At 41.1% G+C, this 19,844-nt stretch overlaps 1 protein-coding gene and 1 long non-coding RNA gene across 3 annotated transcripts in view; one reads left to right on the top strand and one right to left on the bottom strand.

Annotated features, from left to right (window-relative positions):
• Positions 1–821: 821 nt before the first annotated feature.
• Positions 822–5,634, bottom strand: LOC128141004 (uncharacterized). The gene is made up of 4 exons (XR_008234875.1): positions 4,598–5,634; positions 3,106–3,260; positions 2,437–2,524; positions 822–2,036 (listed from the first exon to the last, which is right to left on the bottom strand). It is a non-coding gene; the product is annotated as an uncharacterized LOC128141004 (long non-coding RNA).
• Positions 5,635–6,000: 366 nt separating this feature from the next.
• Positions 6,001–19,844, top strand: part of PHACTR3 (phosphatase and actin regulator 3) — a 115,914-nt gene continuing 102,070 nt past the window's right edge. For both annotated transcript variants that reach the window (XM_052786331.1, XM_052786320.1), the window contains exon 1: positions 6,001–6,535. In XM_052786331.1, the coding sequence (XP_052642291.1) occupies positions 6,427–6,535 (109 nt within the window). In that variant the 5' untranslated portion in view covers positions 6,001–6,426. The remainder of the gene's footprint in view (positions 6,536–19,844) is intronic.

Raw genomic sequence — 19,844 nt, 5'->3', positions numbered from 1 at the left:
GATACGATCAAACTATTAACCCATGATATTTATACAGTGTTATATGGGCCTAAAATGTTTTCATGAAGTGAGGTTCCCGATTCTACGGAGCTGAAGTTAAACTCCAGGGTCAAGTACCTGCCAAGTTGGGGTAAATCCTGGTGAAACCCGTCAGCGTTTACACACGGGGCAGGACCGGGATTCTTGGGTAGAGGCTTTCCTCGGCCTCCGCCCAACAGGATGGATGGGGCAAAGCCCAGGCGAAGCGCCGGCCCTTGAGCAGGTTGTGTTAAACCCCGTTAAAAGCTTGAAAGGAAAGCAGGGAAGAAATTCCGTCCGTGGGGCGCGTACCTCTGGCGGAGCTTCCCCTCAGGGCCCAACGTCCCCAGCTCTAGGGAAGGGTGCCGGGGCCCCGCCGCTGTGAGGGGAGACGGCTCCTCGCGCGCCGACGGCTGTTACGAGCTGTCACGTCTCCGCGGACCACGCACCACCTGCCACTCGTGCCCACTGCCGCCGCGCCGTGCAGACGGGGCGGGCGCCGCTGCGGGCCCCGCGGGGAACCGGGGTCGGTCCTCAGGCGAAAAGCGTTTTAACGGGGGAGGTCACACGCGTAGGGACAAGGACCCTGCGGGGAAAGCGACGCTGAGGGTAAAGTGAAGTCAGCGGAAAGTTTCCCTCCCGGGCGAGCCGTGACGTCGCACCTGCGAGGATGCCTCCAGGCCTAGAGGTTCAGGCCAGATCACACCCATTAAAATGCAGATCAGGCGGGATCAGGTATTTTCTCGCCCTTGAATGTGAGAAAGGACAATTTAATGATTCAAAGTGGAATTTCCTAACTCTGGGATCTTATGTTGCACTTTTTATATTTACAAACACGTACCAATTTCTTTAAGCTACTGCTATTATCCTGAAGTCTAAAACCTGTACCACTTATGTTACAATGTAACAAGAAATACTTCACTGGGTTTTCCCATACTAATTAGTAGAGCTTGCAGGGCCTCGGTTACACTGGACATGGCTTTCAGACCTCCTATGTCCACAGTTTTTCATAGTTTTGGATATCTGAGACAGTGGAATGCTTTCAGGATGAAAGTGAGAATAATAAGGACCTTCCAGCCATATGTCTTCACAAGAACACTGTGCCTGTAAAAAAGAGGAAGATCTGTATACAAGAATGTTCATTCCCCAAAAGGCAATGCAGAAAGGAGGAAGATTTGGACCTGCTATGGAAGTTGTATGTTATGCCCCTTTCCCTCAGACATATTGAAGTCTAAGGGGAACAAAAAAATGGAGAGGAAAATCAGATTCACCCCTTCAGGGTTCAAATTGGCACAAACAACACTTACACGGCATATCACCTCTAGCCCCGCTGGCTTTGACAGTGCTGCAGGAGTCCTCCGCTGTCTTCCACACACAGTTGCCTTTTCCTTGCTTCTTACGCACGATTATTATGCACAGTAATCACATCCCTGTAACTCTCTGTTGGCCTTGGCATGTCACAGATATGAGTTCCCTCCCCATAAACTGATATGTTGCTGTTACTAGTATAAGCTGCGTAATTTGGAATAACTGACATAAGAGTAGATGTTCCCCTTCTCATTGCCATTGCACTGCTACCTAGAGGGACTTAAGTGAGTAGAGCTGTTTTGTCAAGAAGGCGGGCAGCTGAGCTGACTGTCTTCCTTTACATTTTTCCTTGCCTCTTCCTCTCCTGTTCCTTCACTTATGACAGAGCGAGCACCAGAGCTGTGCAAGAAAGCAAACATGAAAATCAGACGGGTGGTTCCTAGAATAGCTCTTGAGTATCAGAGATGTTGAATGTGAATGTGTACATGAAGCCACCAATAAACAAGTCCCTGATCCTTATTCACTTTTTATTTGCCTTCCATAGTAGCAACTACATCAGCATGCCTTGGAGAAGACATCTTTCAGGTCTTTGTACTTACAGAGTTGTGACTGCTGGATGATACTTACATCTCTTCTCAGTGACATGCATTTATCTTCTTGACAAATAAAGGCTCAAAGTAGGCCCTATGTCCTCCTTACCGAGAAAGCATCTGAGGGGAAAAAAAACCAGCCACAAAATAAATAGAGACAAGAGCCTTTTAAGCATGGCAATGCTCATCTTTATTGTTACTGTAAGCATACTGAACTACAACAAGCTGGCATAAAATCTAAAAAACTAGGTTAAGACTCGTGAGCCACAGAACAAATGCTTTCTGTTGCTGTATCTAAGAAAACTGCTCTGAGCAAGGCTATTTGTCTCTTGGTCATCAAAACAATTTTAACATGAAAGCTGATACTGTCAATCCAAATGTATCCTGAACTTATTTTTCTAAATAACAGTGCAGGAACAACAGAGTTATGCTCAGAGATCACATGTAGGCTTCAGATTAATGAAAATGAGATTGTTTAAGATTCTGCTGATTTGAGAAAAACAGCACTGACATGACTCACCTCTTTTCTTTCTCCTCAGAGAATCATTCCTTTCTAACACAAGTTAGGATTTCTCTTTATATAACTAGGCCATGAAACAAGAGTTCAGCTGTCTATCAAACAGAAAGCAAATTAATCAAATAATGCATACCATTTATATAATTGCATTTTAAAAATTTTTATCAAGGGAAGGCATATCAAATGGACATGTATTGGTTTGGTTGTGGAACATGCATCAAGCTAAATAAATTTTATTTTTTCTTTTGTGTCCTTGTGTGAATATTTCATTTTAAGAAGTATTTTTCTGCAACTGAATGGATGCCAATTGCAGAAATATCTGCCACTTAGCTAGAAAAATCTCATCATAACTATTCATCATAAATATCAAAGGCTAGAAATCCTCCGAGAGAGAAATAAACATATCAGATCATTGTACTTTCTGGGAAAATGCTGCAAACTTGTTTACCACAAGTCTGCTATAGTGAGAAAATAAACCAAATAAAAGGAGAATCATGTTTCTACTAATAGTCATTATGATCCTGCAAACATTTTTGTTTGTGACATTTATAGAATTGTATCAAGTAGTAAAAGGGAACTTAAGGACAATTTTTCAGGTGCTTAGTACCCACAGCTAGAACCAGGCTTAGTTTCATTCTGACTTCAGAGGTGTTTACAAATCAATATACTTACAATATATTGGTTGGTGCATGCCTCCATCAACTTCTGTTTACTTCTGTGAAAATGCTCCATTCCTTTTGGCATTGGTCCTTCAATGTGAAGAAAAGACTTTGCTTCACATTTATTTTTCCTGTCAAAAGCTTTGCCCCCCAGAAGGAATGCAGAGCCTGCTTTAAGGTACGGAAATGAAAAGCACAGATACGTCGTCATCATTATATGTGAAACTTCAAAGTAAAAGACATGCAGATAATCACACTTTTTACACGAGACACATTATTTAGCAACACAGGTTTAAACAATTTAATGCAATTTTTTTTTTTCTTGTACCCCCTCCCCCAAACATGATGATGGTTCATTTGGAAATAGCAAGGTGGCCTAGGGGCAGCTCCATCAGCTGGCACACATGGCACCTAGGATTTATTCCGAGACTGTCTCTCGATGCTTGGTTTGGCAGGAATGAGAGAAAATGAAATGTTTTAACTAAGTCAAAACAGCAAGGCAGATTCCAGCCTTGTTTGACTGATTTCTATCAGACAATATTTTAGGATCCAAAGGAACCCTATAAAGTGTTCTCTATGGAGGCAATCCATATGTGAGTTGGTTAAAAATACATCAGTCTTATCTTGTGTGCTTCTATAGGGTACTAAAGCTGTCTTGGAGATATTTTCTTGGGTTGAAAATATTTTCAATCTTGTACGAATGCTGAAATCTGATATGGAACTTTTCAACTATGTATTTTATACAAGAAAACAGTATCATTCTTCATTGCAGAAGGCAGGTATATCAATTAGTACAAACAGACTTTCACAGAATTCACTAGAAACCATCAGCATTTTCTAGCATGACCTAGAAGCTATATAGAGAAAAACCTCTATTTTTAGGACTAAAACCAGATTTGGCTTATTATTTCACTATGAAGGGGAGATTTCTTACTTGAAAACTGGGCCCAGTACCCATGTCAGACTGTGCTGTTTGCACAGAAAAATAAACTATCATAAGTAATTTTTTAGAGTTCATGACTCCCTTTCGAAGTTGAATCATGGCAACTCAAAAGCTTAGCTTGAGGGGGAAAGGAGTACAAAATTTATCCTGATCTCTTTAAAGCATCCCTTAAACATGTGTTTTGGATTTATTTGTTTGTTTGTTTCCTTGGGAATGTTTTATAGCATGATAAAAATGGTTCGTTTAGCTGTCTTTTTGGAATTATGATGAGCTGTTTGACTTGCAAAGCTTAGAAGAAATTACAAAAACTGACACTGAAAATGTGTCAAGATAGTGATGTTAAGCTCTCAGAAAAACCCAACTTACAGAATGCCCTTGCTACCTTAATTTATTCCTTTGTATTATGATACAGCTTAGATTACACTACCACATGCTACTTTTTCCTTAGGATCTACCTTATACACAGCAAGAAGGGATAGTACTCATTGAATGAGAAACTCTCTGATATTTTGCTTTAAACCCTTTGTTCAATTTCTGTTCTCGTGACAATGTTCAAACTCACCATTAGATGCAGCAGCTTACCCCAGCCATGGGCAGACGTTACCGAACAGCCACACTCAGGCCTTGTTCAAATGGACTCTTTGAAGAATTTTCTTATGAAGCTCTATGTTAAATGCAGGCCCACAGACTTCTTTTTTTCGAAAGGTGACAAAGTTGACCAAACCTCGGGGAATACATAGCCCAAAGGTGACTCCCAAATGAGATGTGTGCAGACGGTTAATGCTGAAACTCCTGCTTGAAGAAAAAAGGCAAATACACCTCTCAGCATGATGGATGTGATAAACCCCCCAAAATACAACAAAGACACAACCCCACAGAGCTGGGTGGTTTGCCCGTGCTTTCAGAAATAGCTAAAACACATTTACTTTATATAAGATATGCAAAATATTTTTCATATATTTCTGTAAAAACAACTATGTACATGAACAAATGACTGCATTAATTGAAAATTTTCTGACACAAAGTTTCATCCCTAAAATCTGGCAAACTTACACCTGTCTTATGACAGGAACTCGGTCAGCTTCATGTATAACCATTGCCCCTGAGTCAGCCTAAGAAATCTGCTTGTAGGTACGTGCTAATTCCATACAAAGACAAAAGCGATGTTTAACGCACACTCCTCAACAATGCCCCGCTAAAACAAATGGAGAGAACCCACACCATCCCAACAAGCGCTGGCTGAGCGTTCTATAGGACTTTACTAGGAGAGCAATTAAAAAGCGTCCCTGGTTTTTACAGGTCAAAACTCCAAGAAGATACCACCCAGACCACTGGGTACACACAAGCAGCCCCTCTGCTGGCACCCACCGCAAGATGAGGAGGTATCACCTTTCGTTTAAGGAAAAATTCCATAAGACCAGTTATTCCCTTTAAACAAACTCCCAAACCAAACTATTTAGCCCGACTCGAAATACCCTATTTCCCCGGGCTCACCGTGAGACACCTCCCTTGCCACAAGACCACCCCCAGCCCAAGGGGCGGCACAGGCAGCGGACAGCCGCGACCCCCGCGCGTCCCGCCGCGGAGGAACCGGCGCTTTCTGACGCGAGGGGACCCCCCCCCACGCAGGACACCCGCCCTCAGCCCCAGGCGGAGACAGCCCACGGACACCGAGCCCCGCGGCGGCGGCGGCGGCCGCCCCCCCGACCCCGTGCTGGAGGGTCGCGCCGCTTCCTCCCGCTGGGCGAAGCGCCCCGAGTGCTGCGAGGGAGCGGGACCGGGACCGAGACGGGGGGGGGTCCTATCCTCGCCCCGCATCCCGAGGGCGGGGCGGCCCCTCCCCACGCCGCCAGTCACGTGCTCCCGGTCGGGGCGGAACCCCGAAGCCGCGCGCACCTGCGGCGGCCCCCGCCTTTGTGCAGTGCAGGTGCAGCGCCCGTCCTCACCCCCCCCGCCGTGACGTCACACGGCCGCTCGCGGGGCACCATGGGAGAATCCCAATGTTTTCCAACGGATGCGCTCAGCAGCGCGGCGGCTTGAGGCGACTCCGGGAGCGACGCTCGGGGGTGCGTCCCGGGAGGGGACGTCCCGGGAGGGGGCGGCGGGGGGCCGGGCCGGCGGCCCGCGCCCCGGCTCTTCCCCACCCCGCCAGGCAGCATGGCCCACCCGCCCTGAGGCGTCCGAAGCTGCCCCCTGAGTGCCCGGTGCCGGCGGAGCGCCCCGCCGCAGCCTGCCCACGGCGCCGGGGAAGATGCTGCCGCGGCTGGTCTTCCCCGGCTGACGCCCCGTCGCCGCCGCCGCCGCATCCCCGTCCCCATTGTCCCCCGGCCGCCTCCGGCTCCATGAGCGCCTCCTCCTCCCCCCGCCTCTGAGCTTCCCGCCCTCCACCTCATGGCTGCGTCGGAAGAAGGGACCGGCTGCTTTCTCCCCCGAGGCAGGTCGCAGAGTGACCCCAGCATCCTCACCGACCCCGCGGGCCCCGGCGCCGGGGAGCACCCAGGTAACGGCCCCGGCTCTCCCCGGCAGCGCCCGGGGCGGGGGGCGGGCAGGGGCGCGCCGGGATCATCGGCCGATTTGTAGCCCGGCCGGCCGGGCAGGGAACCGGGATCGTGTTTTCCGCAGCCAGCGCTGAAACGATGCAGCGGTTTAGCTCCGACTAGGATGAAGAGCGGAGCTCTTCCCGCGGCTTCGCGATCGCAACGTTCCTCCGCAAAGTGAGCGTGCGGGGGGCGCGGCTGGCGCCGGGCAACCGGCGGGGTCCCCGGGGCCGCCCGCGGGCGGGCGCTGGGCTCCGGCGGGGCAGCCGGTAACACCGCGGCCGAGGTTCACTGCCAGCTAATGGATTACTTTCCTGGGGTGGGGGGAAAGGAGGTCTGATAAAGCAGGCTGTTTGCAGGGGATCACCATGGAGACAAGGGGAAGCAGAGTCGTAATTAAACGCTTTCTCCCCACAGGAAGGTAATTTTCACTTCATAGGGAGAAGCTTCTTATGAAGTGTGGGCACAGGGGGTGGTGCTGGGGGGACGCAGCCGAATCACTAGTATATAAATAGAATATTGTGATTAGATTTTTTTTTTTCCTCCCCTTGAACAATGGCTAATGGTGTTTTCAGCTTAACTTCACTTTGAGGAATAATTCTAAACGTCTGTTGGTGGTGACTCAGTAATTTCAGATTGTCAGAATCTAAGCAATCATGACCCCTGTAGAAAAAAAAAAAAAAGGAAACAAATAACCACATCACTTTGATGTGATGTGATTGCACAGAAAGGCACAACAACAAGCTGGAAGCAAAGGCTAAGACCCAGTTTACTCTCAGTTTATCTGAATAGATGGTCATACAAGAACTGGAATGTTTCTTTATGAGGAGTAATCAAAACAGCCTAAGACAATGAATGGGGTGTTGATCATCACTGCCCATTACATTGAATTCTAAACCTAGAAATGGGTTTGGGTTTTGGGTCAGGCACTATCCGCCTGAAAGAGACAGTCCCTGAACGCAATTTTGGACTGAACTTCAGTTCCAGCCTTTTTCAGATTACTGAGTAAATAAAATATTCCAGGCTATTTTCATACACCTGCTATACTGCTTCCTTCTGAGCCAAGGTGGATATTAGTATTTGTAACTATTTCAAGTTCTTCTATTTATTTGTCTTATCAAGCAATTCTGAGCACCTTGCTCTGGAGTGAAACACAAATTAAATTAAGGCAAACAGTAGATGATTTATCTCTGATGCCCAAGTGTTCCGATACCCTAAGTGAAGGGAACAAAGGAAGCTTCTAACATGAACTGCTCGACTCACTCCCAGAGGGGCAATCTTGACTGAAAGAGGAATGTATGTTTCTGCCATTTGATTTCTGGAAGCAGAAGTGACTAATGAAAGGAAGGCATATGCAATCTCAATTTTAATTCCTCTATATTATTTTCTGCTAATTAATTATTTTGGCCTTTGTGAAATGTACAACAAAGAAAGCACACAATGTGTCTGACAAATAGACAAAGATATAAACATTATTATGCTTTTTGTAAGGGGAAAGAACTATCAATACTAAGTAGCATTTTTTTTCCCCTAATACAGACTTCATCAGATAGGACAGTGTCCCACTGCATGGCAGAAGCTATACTAATATGCAAGAAAAGATGACTTTTACCGTACTGTGTTATACATACAATATGTGGAGAGAAACAAAAGGTGATAAATACATATGGTTTTTGTCCAGGTAGGTATAAATAGTTAGTAGTAGAGTTAGCATGTTTGGTAAGCTTTTCAGGTTTTAAATTTGTTTATCAAGTAGTATTGAACATCTGTATGCTTCAAAATGATAATAAAATAACCATAAATGACTTAATTTAAATAATATTTTACCCAACAGTGTTGTAAGCAATCATTTACTATGAGCAATTTCATACAATCGGCTACTCAAAAAACTGAAATACAGTTTATATATTGTAAGAATTATGTATGCTAGATGACGTAACTGTAATTTACCTTATTTTATTATTCTGGAAAGTAATTTTATCATTCTTATTATAATACCAACATAACTATCTATGGACTTTAAATCAAAAGAAAGTCTTAGGAACGCTAAATGATACATACAAAGTTTGTGTTTACATCCCAACCCTGCTTGCAGACAAACCATGTAGAGAAGTAAGTTTGAACATGTAGGCATCTTTGTTAATTTAATAACTAAATTAATTTTCATTAACATTTAAGTCATGCATTTAAATTATACAGACAAATAAGCCAATAACAAAATACAGATATAACTGATCACTACAAAAACATTCCTACTTTTATATGGCATTTGAATGATACTGTATTCCTACTGAAGATGCACTCTTGTTTTACAACATTTTCTTGAATGCATGATGTGGTCAAGAATTATTATGCACCAATTCATTTGGCTAGGTCTAGTGTAGGGAAGTATATCGAGGTAGAAAATGTGGTAATAGATGAAGCCAGCCTATACTCTAAAGGTTTTTCTGGTGTTCATGTGGGTTTGTTTAAAGACATAATTTATATTCCTCTTCTTGACCTACACAATTACAGTATTTTTTTTAGCCCAGCTTTACACAGGAAATTTCAGTGACATAGCTGAGAATGTAGAGGTGGCAGCATACAGCTTTTCATGTATTTACCTAAGAAAATTCTCTGATGCAGTGCTTCATTTTCCTTTCTCTCTTGAAACGCCAGCTTAACAGTAGTATTGACCGTACACAGCATGGTTACAAGACTTGCTGGCTGTCTTGCAGAAGTTCAGAATCTTCTATCACTGGACCATATAATCCCTTTTTAGCTGATACTGAGTAATGTAAACATCAGGATGAATAGACTGCAGATGGCAAGTGTTAGTTCACCTTCTTATTGCTTTCATTTGCAATTTTTTTGATGAACTATTGCTTGAGGTCAAATCTCAAAGGGAGTTTCCCACGTGAGAACAAAGCTGAAGTTTGTTTTTTGGGTTTTTGTTTATTTGTGGGTTTGTTGTTTGTTTGGCTTTTTTTTTTTTTAGAGAGGACTCCCTCTTCTTCCAGCAAGAGCACAGAATAACTAAGTAACTGGCTGGTTCAGATAGCGTTAGATGTTGATTTTTGAGGAGTTCTGGACACTCGCAATCCTGACTGATGCCAGCAGAAGCTGCAATTACTCCAAGCCTTGAACAATCAGGGCTTCACGATAAAACTTCTTCTCTAGTGTGCTTTTCTTCACAAAGCATTCACTGTAGAAATGAAAAGGTCTTTTATAACCTTGATTTACTAGAACAGATGTAATCTTTACAGACTACAGTGGATTTTATCACATGTAAAAAACTTAAAAAATAACACACACCACTATGATCTTATTAAATGTTCCTGTAGTAAACAAGATAAACAAGGTGTTCAGTAAACTCGACTAGAGGCAGTTAATAGCTATTTATTCTAAAACAGGGATACAAATTCACTGATTTAGATCCTTCACATGCAACTTTAATTAAATAGCATCTCCTCACAGTGATCAATTAAGACGTCACAGTCATGGTCCGAGAAGAAAATATGGACTTCAGTTTTCTGTGCAGGCTCTACTGACAAATAGGTAATTTCCTCCAGCATATAAATGGTGCATATAATTCCTAATGGTAATGTAGAGAATACTGGAAATAGTATAAGAAAGATAAGAAGGAATGAATGTTTCTCTGTTTTAATTGAATCAGTTATTTTCTCCTTTTAGACAAAATAATGCATTTCAGCCTGTGATTTAAATGAACTATTTTATGGCCAGTGAGCAATATTTTATGAGGATTACTATAGTACAGCAAACACTGGACTTTGTATTTCAGTCTTTATTTAAGCACACTGTCACACTGAGTGAGCAAGCCTTAAAAAGGAATATGTCCTGAATTTGAGAAACACATATCAAAATACTTAAGTCTTGCTTAACTATAGACTGTCTCTACACTGTGCTGTTATTAAGAAATTGAATTTAATTATTCTTATTGTGCTATGACTTCATGCTGGATTCACAGGAGAAGAATCACAATTAACAAAACTTTCATTTGGAAATCCTCATAGGAAAGAGTTCTAAAACCAGCAGCATCCTTCCCTGCTACCATTAAGACGGCTGTTCAAAGTCCCATTGTTTTCACTGAGTTTGGGAGAAGGCCAGAATATCCAGTTGTATCAAATTTTGTATGAAAAGAAACAAGTTAATTGATTGTAGATCTGGGGTTAGCTCTGAGCTGAAAAACTACTCTAAAAAATACCACATTCTGCCATGACATCAAGGGGAATTTTTTGAGGCAGTTAAGAAAGTTTAAAAATTATAAAATACTAGTTAAGTTCTAATTTAAAGAATTAAAAGGTGGTGGAAGATGATTTAGATGGTAAAAGACAGCAATCACTTAAGAAAACGTAATGCAAAGAGGGATTTCATTAGTTCCAAAGATCATAGCTTTTTCCTTTCCCCTTTCTCTTTCCCTTCCTCCATCCTTCCAGGTAAGGATCAAGAGAGAAAGCAGAGTCTAAAGAGGGCAGGGGTATGAAATTCAGAACAGATTTCAGTATCACCATCTATTTGAAAGACGGTTGCAGGAAGCCAAAATATTGCTCTCATTATATCCTTCCAGCAGTCACAGAGCATAGAAAAGATTGACAATCTCATTTGATTTGTAGTCATAAAAGACAGGGCTCCACAGACTGAAGAAGAGCACACCATGTCAAAACTCTGTATTACTTGAGGAGATACAGACAACCATGACAATGTGTGAAAATGTCACACACACCCCCCCACCCCCCCTTAATTTTGGAATAATCCAGTTTGATTTGTGTAAGTATTCATCGGTGCCATCACGCTTTGCTCTCCATGCTGCTACTTTTCCTCCCTGGCACCATGCAATTAAAGAATGCTTTTTCAAGATTGGTATTACTGAGTTCTTCAGCTGGACCTTGACAGAGGTCCACCATGTCTTCCTTCTCCTCCAGTGTAGGATCTGTACCAAGGCAAGGAGCTGTTGTGGTGCAAGCAGTAGCGTTAGATGTTGTTAACAGCTATATTAACATAATTTCTTAGCATTCTCATTAGAAAAGACTGATGAAGGGGGCTTCTCAGCCTCTACGCTATTTGCTGTGGTGTGCTTCAAGATCTGACAAGTTAAAGCTACTTCAGAATAGTTGTTCCAGAGATGTACAACTATGTCGCTGCCAGACACTAATTCCCTTTTTATTTCTATTGATAACACGTGTAATCAGCAGCACTGTGCACTGAATTAACTCAAGGAGAGAACAACTGCATAAAACGTAAAGCTCCTTCATCATGTTTCTAGTTATCATAATTCAAAGGTTTTATAGCAGGAAATATTCTTGTAAGTGTTCTTCTAGGATGCTAAGAAGAGAATTGAAGTGTTATGTTCCTTTTATATTGTCTCTCTTTGGGCTGAAGGATGACCTGTAACCCAGCAGGGCCTCACAGGCAATATAAGGACATCAGCCATCTAAGTAATGCCTAGGGAAAGATGTAACGCTATAAAACATCAAGTATAGGAATACTCTATACTAGGGCTTCCCCCCCTCCCTGCCCCCGTTTTAAAGCTGTAACCTAGCCTGAATAGACTGTGCCACTGCCTTTATATGCCTATCATTGTTTTCTCATAACTTTTTAGGGTTGATTTATGCTGCTAAAGATTTTAATTAACACTTGTTGCTCACATATTTGTTCCTTCAACAAGTTTGCTCAGTTTGAGTCTTGTGCATAGTGTTAGGGTGCTTGTTAGCAACTGGAAAGCTATGCTTTTCCTCCTTAACCATCAGGACAATGGTAAACTGCATGATGTTGGAAGCTGCTGGCAGGGGAGGTTTGAAAACTCAAAAGCATATTAAAAGTAAAGTATAGCAGGTTTGGGCTGCAAATGCTTCAATGGAACAAAGGGAAGGCAAAGAGAAACAGGGGTACAAGTGGAGTGCAGATAGATTGGTGTCAGCTTTCTGAATCTGCTCTAGTAATTTCTGCTGCAATTCTATTCATTCCAGGCCCATAATTCAGAAAATCTTGTAAACATGTGCTTAACTTAAAACAATGGCTTAAGACACAAAGAAATTGATAGCGGAGTGAGCGCCAGGACAGAAAAAGATGCTGTTGATGCCCTGCCTGTCAGTTGGCTGGTGCTCTCATCCCTTTGTGGCCATTGAGATCACTGCAACTTACATCAGGGACTTGTAAGCTTATCTGTGATGTCTTTAGTTGCTGCATAAATTTTCAAATTTGATGCTAACACTTGAGCCAGGCCATGTGTTAAATGGTTTTTTTCCACCAGAAAGATTTTGGTTTCCATTTCATTTTCCCATATCAACAAGTCTGTTCTGTTAACAGAGTTTGTTTAGCCTGCGTCGTATTTCTTTTGAAACAAGAAATATACGAGGTCTCCTACATCCTTTCCCAACACTATTAATTTACGACCAAAATTAAATAAGCTAGTCAGTGCTTTTGCTCCAGTTTATGGCTTAACCCAATGTCTCATATATATGAAGCTTTGTGATATTTTAAGTTCTCTCACTCAAAGTCAGAATGCTTCTGTTCAAATCCAACCAAAGGGCTCCCAGCAGAAACTTACTGTTCCACACATAATGAGGAGTATACTCAGGAATACTCAGTAGGGACTAGAAACATGCAGGATGTTAGTTTACTTAATATCCCATTTCCTTTTACATTGAAATCCAAATTTCAGTCCTATAAGGCTCCCCAGAACATTTGCTATTTGTGGGAATGTAGAGCTAGAGGATTTTTGTGACACAGCATCAGAAAAATGATCACTGTATTACCAAGTACTGCAATGCGAGTTATACTTTAACAAATGGTCCATTGTGCCTTTGGGAAGGCCTTTTTCTTTCTCATCAAATCCCCAGTCCCTCGCTGGTCTGATCTAATGGGACCCCAAGTCCCTGTGATGCAGAGAAACTTTACTGGAAGCACAGAACTCCTTTTTTTTCCCTCTGTCCCGCAGTAGAGACTCTCCTCCTACCCCAGCAGCTTTTCTCCCTGGTGCATGACTCATCTCATATGCATGGTAGTTCTTCTCCAGCATTTTCCAGGAGGGGAGAGTACTCTCTCCATTTCTGGAGAGGAGAATGGGCACAGTGCACTTGGGCAAGCTGCATAGGTGGGACTTACTAGATTCTATTGCTCTGCATGCGTAATTTTGGTACTGCATGTATTTAGATTTGTGACAATGGTGTGGTATCATTATGTTATATATTACTCAACAAGATGCATGCTTAACACAATCTGCTTTATACTGGTTGCCTGGGTATTTTACTTACTGAAACTCTACTTCGTTTATTTTTTGGGATTCCAGAGAGAGCTTGGTGAAGTTATATTTTAATGCTACTTTTGCAGTAGTTAAATGAGATCAGTTAATTAAGTATGCTATTAATGTCGAACATTGTTTTTAGGCTTTTCCAAGGTTAGACTGTTCCCAGTGTTTGGAGATTTGTATTTAGCCAAATATTAGAGTTCTGTAAATGAAATAGAGACCTTGGGGGGGGGGGGGGAAGTGTTTTACAGTTCTCTTTTCTCCTAAATCCCAAGTTGGCAAGTAGTCTGAATGTTGCTGAAAAGATATTTAAAACATTTAAACCTCTTTATCCAGGAAGTGGAAATACTGATTATATACCATCATAACCTAGACCAGATTTATGAGAGTGAGGTCATCATATCGGAAATACTTTACTTCTGCATCCTTGAGTAATAACTGAGGGTCCTGTTTTCCTCCCAGCTTTGCATTCATTGTGTTCTGAGCAGAAAGATTGGGCAGAATCTCACTCTGAAATGGAGAAGCCTAAGGGACCATCACACAGTGCAAATGTGCACTCTGCTCCCACATTACAGAGACCCAATGCACTGCTATTCTGATATTCCAGATGCTTGTTGGTTCTCTTATTCTCAGCGCTACTAGCAAAACCCTTGGGACACATAAAGGATTAGGTCGAAAAACATCAGTTAGACTAGGTAGTCTATCACATGTCAGTGAAAAGCTTTTTCACTAGTTATCAGATCTAACAGTTTCTATTATCCCTTGTTGAATCAGAATTAATTTGTTAGTTCTAGAATGTCTTAAATACTATAGCTCCTCTAGTTCCTGGGAATCCTTTCTCATGCACCAGAAGGAACGTAGTTATGTGCACACAAGTTCTTTCTTCACACTTATGTTTAGTTGCAGCAACTATACTCTGGCATAAAAAGCAGCAGGGATGACATTGCACACTGTGCAAACAATGGAGGATTGATTTTTTAATTATTATTTTTATATTGATATCTAAATGCATTTGCATCTTATTGAAGAAATTTTTAGGTATTAAGTATACAACCATCAAAGCAAGCTGTATGAGTGAAAAAGGGCTTTTTCAGAGTTGCAGTACATACATCACACAGAGGAGTATTACAGGTCTCTTGTATACTCTCTACAAAGGGCATTTCTATTTCCCTCCTTAACTCTTCAGATGTCTTCATGCATCATAAAAGAACTATCACAGATTACAAAAAAGATTCAGGCTCAGATTGTCCAAACACAGATGTCTCATCTGAGAAATACCTATGGGCTATATCTGAAATAATGCATGATTTTTCCAGTTGCTGTGCAGCATATAAAGAGAAACTGTTCCCACTTAAAGTAGTTTGCAATGTAATTTGAAAAAGACAGAAAACATTGAAAAAACCCAAGTGTTTCTTATATTTTTACATATGGGGAATTGAGCTGTAATTAATTGCCTTCTCTGAGCTTCTGTAGGAAGCCAGTGGCACAACTGGAAGTTGAGTCCAGATTTTGTATTGCTCAGTCCCATATCTTAACCGCAGAAATCATACACAGCAGTACTACTGTTGTGATACATGCTGCTTATGTATCTAGGTGTTTCAGAGTCTACTAGTCAACTCATAAAAAAATTGGAAGGGAGACGAAAAAATATTTTGTATGGAAGAGGAAATCTGTTCGTATTGTAAGGTTAGAGAGCTATGATTTTTTAAATTGTTTTATTTTTTTAGATGTAGCTGCAGTTTCTTGTTCTATGGCTTCCAGTGTTTCATATTACTAATAATGGAGAAAACAGTTTAGGCAAGTACATCTAGGAAATTTGGTGAATTAAGGAAAAAAAATTCTGAAACTCTGCTCTTTGCATAATGTTACACTGGGACAGTTTATTTAAAATCACAGGCAAGTCTGGTCTCTCACTTGGAGATTTAGGACAAGAATTTTTATTTGTTAAAAGTCTTCAGAGATTCAGTCTTTGTGCTAAATATTGTTTCACCTAGTAGGAAAAGAAGGGAAACCATGGGCTTTTTGATGAAATACGGACAGGGATTTATAATTACCTTTTAGTACTTCTCCTTCCTCTTTGCAATTAATTTACCTTCTAATGACTTTTTTGATATGAAGTAGAAATAGTTGGGAACTTGACAGAGAAAAGTTAAATCAGAAAATGTGTATTTGTCCACACTTTGCCACCCAGCTTTGGGCAGGTATATGTATACCAGTTTCAGCAAGGACAGAATTTCAAGGGGGAAAAAAAAAAAAAAAAGAAAGAAGAGATCAGTAAACAAGCATCCATCTCCAAAGTTAGGCAGAATGGGCACTTGAACAGAATGGAAATGGTTCAGCCAATCAGCTAGTCTATGGAGTACTGAAACCCTCTCTTATCTTTCTCTCTTTGATATTACAGGCTTTATTTTAAAACCAAAGTAAACTCCAAATTTGATTGCATACATTAAGTACAAGTACTCAGACTTAATTTGCACGCGTAATAAATTGTGCGCACAATTATTTGCTTCTCTGTGCAAATAAGATAAACTCATATGTCTGTCAAATAATAAAAAACCTTCACACTTTAGCTATGAATAAAGATAGTTTAAGATTAGTCAGTCAATTAATGTTTGCACCACACCTTGAAAATGTAGTGAGTTATATAATGCTTGGCAGTCATGTTTATCCAGAAACTTAACTGTTTATTTTAGTGAGTAGTTAAGTAACAGTTTTAATATTTCACAATCTTTAGTTTTGGAACTCTGTTTCAAGACTGCCCAATTCATGCTGTAATAAATGGGCTACACCATTTATTTATTGATAACATTATGGCATTTTTCAACCAAATTTGTGGCTTTGTATTTTTAAAATTTAATATGAGAATTAATTACCCTGGCTTCTCTAAGCAGGTCAGATCTATAAATACTGAAGAGTAAGTAAAGCTAAATATGATACCTTCATTTTGCCTCTAAATGTAGCTAGAGTTTGTATGGTAATACAATGGTTTCTTTGTGCCCATTAAATCCCATGCTTTTGTTTGAAATTCAAGGTGATTTATGGTCTAATGTATACACAATTTATACATGCCCTAGAGAGCACATCATATAACTGCTTGATGCAGGTCAATAGCTTTATGCTCGAGTCTGCATAAATATTTCAGTAAGATGATCTTAATCAAAGGGTATCTTAAGTTGCTCTCTGTAGTACAGTAACATCCTCTTATCATACATGGTTCATGCATGCAGACCTGTGATTATGACTAAAGGCATGTCCTTATGCATAAAGCTCTTCATGATTGTTGCATATAATGAAGAGACAGTTCACGTGTTAACTTCCTTATTCTATATATTCATTTTTTTTTAACATCCTCAAACTGTTCTGTTGCTGCATAACCAGCAACTGGACATAGATCACTGCATTATATCAAACCAGTGAAGCCTTCAACCTTTTCTGAGGGGTGCTACATCCCTCAGGCCATGCAGTCTTCCCTATGCCTTGCCCATATTGATCTGTTGGGAATGTCTGTCACATTTCATTCCGTTGCTCACAGAAGTCTGCATCTTACCTCTTAACTAAACAGCCTGCACCAAGACTTCTTTATTTATCCTTATAAGAGCATAAGAAATGCTCTACTGGGTCAGAACTGTGGTCCACCCAGTCTAGGACAATGTTCTTGACAGGGGCAGTAGAAGATGCTATTTAGGGAGAGCATACATGCCTAGCCTTGAGACAGGCTGGAACAAAGCAGAGGTGGCTGAATGAACACACGTGAACACCAAATGAAATATTCAGGGTCAATCTTCTGTGTCCGACTTGAAATAACATACACAAGTGTTGATGCTGTGGGCAAGTTTGCTCAGCATCTAGAACCAGCCCTGCTTTCTCGGGGGAACTTGGACAAAACATTAGTAGAAATCAGTTTCCAAGAGAGTTTCTTGACTCCTGCAAGTACTTTTTAATTCTTTCATCATGAATGATATGAATCTGTGTAGAATATTTAGATAGAGCAAACATTCTCAACAGAAAGGTTAGCCACTATTCTACAGAAGAATTATACACTCTTCTCTATTTCCAGGTCTTGCCATGTAAGAGATGTGATGAGATTGCTTTGCAAGAAGTAACTGTCTAAGCCAGAATACCTCACCCTCCAGAGTTAAAATGCTTTCAGTTACGTATGATGGGCAGAGATGGAGAAGATGACAGCAAGTTTAGCACTGGAGCCTGGAAAGTTTCCCACACAATACTTAAGTGTCATAACATTATTTCAGCTGGACTTGAGAAACTGTGGTGAGGGAACAGAGAAAGGAAATAGTTAAAAGGTTCTTAGCCAGCACACATTATGGTCAGCTATATAATGGCCACTGCTGAACATCCACTTGAGGGATCACTGAGTTACTGTAAGCATTGCAATGATTTGTTCCCTGCATTTTGAATGAGCATGGCAGAGTGAGACAGGTGGACTGAGAACCTGAAATCTTGACCATCCCAAATTGTGTCGGCAGCAGAGAGAAAATGACAGTACAAGTGAAAAACACTCAACAGTGTGCCAGTCACCTCTAACAATGGCTCAGAGCAAGACACGATTTCATGAACTACTGCAGAAAAGGGGAAAAAAGTTGTACAGACTTTCACTGGCAGACCTTGGAAATCACAGTTGTTGACACTGTTTGGCAAATTCGGTTCTGTATGCTTGCCTTCTCTCCAGCTGCCTAAATCCTCAGCCCCTTTTGGGTTGCTCACAATGCATGATAGTATATGTAACACTGACTTAACTGGGTTTCTCTAAAGTTCATGCTTTGCAGATGGGACTTCTATAATTTTATAAGCTCTGCATTTATGATAGAAGAAATTTTTTTTTTAATTTATTTATTTTTAATTATAGCAGCTATGCGGACTGGGTAGCAGCTTTCTGGGATTGCAGAGGTTTCAAGGAGAAAAGCATCCTATTTTCAGATACAGTAGTTCAGCTTAGCTTCAGCTAAAATGTTTACTTCTGTAACAGTTGCTCATTTGGCTTTGCTCTATGTTACAATGCCTAGAAGCAGAGAATAAGTACTCGTATTAGAATACTAACTATGCAGAGAAAGCTCTAGAAAAAAGAAAATGGAGCTAATCCATCACTCATACAAGTTCTCCACTTGTTCACCATGAGTTTTAAGCGCCTAGTTTCTTGTTTAACTCAAGAAAATTAATGGAAAAATCAGAACTGAGATAAACTACATATATCACTTCAGATTTCACATATGAGATACTTAACTCTAGAGAACCTAGCAACTCATAACCCTTCTTCCTGTAAGTGAGGAACATAAATGAACTTACAGTCATCTGGGAATCCCCTACATTTTGGAACATAACAGAGGTCCTGAAGAACATACTATTTTACTGTAAACTCCTGATACTAATTCAGAATTGAATGGCATGATACAAAAAAATTACATCCTCACTAAAACCATGACTCTGCTAGATCTGTAATAGGAGCAAATATCAGCCATTGCCTGAGGCTAGTTTACCTGAACCCTTGCAACAGTGGTTAACTTAACAAATGACATGATCAGATGCGTATTTTCTTAAGGCAGACATAGGGTATGTGAACACCAGCTGTCAAGATAGACAGCAAATAGACTTCTTAGTGTTATGGTGTACACTTTCTGCTGTAATTCAACCAGAAGAATAAAATGAAAGGAAGCCAAGTAAAAGAGATCATTTTAACAAGTAAAAGTACAAAGAAGCGTCCTTCAAAACTCCAGAATATTGTGCGTGAATGAAAATGTTTTAAGAAGGGGCCCTAACTTGTAATAGAAATGTATCCTGTATCGCTCTTCTTTAGTCCAAGAAAGTACCTTTGAAGACAACACAGGCTGATCTGGAAAACTGGCATTCCTCCTAACTCACTGGGTTGGTGCTTTCCTGCATTCTCTTGTTCTCTTGTGAAAGAGTAGAGCTTGTTGCAACTTTTTTTTACTTTTCAGTCTGTTTTCTCTACAGTTTTTTCACTTTTCTGCCATCTAGTCTGAGTTCATTCTGTTAGCTAGCACTTTTCTTCT

The sequence above is a fragment of the Harpia harpyja genome, chromosome 1 (assembly GCF_026419915.1).
Source record: "Harpia harpyja isolate bHarHar1 chromosome 1, bHarHar1 primary haplotype, whole genome shotgun sequence".
NCBI classification, from domain to species: domain Eukaryota; kingdom Metazoa; phylum Chordata; class Aves; order Accipitriformes; family Accipitridae; genus Harpia; species Harpia harpyja.
This window is presented reverse-complemented; position numbering and strand designations above follow the sequence as displayed.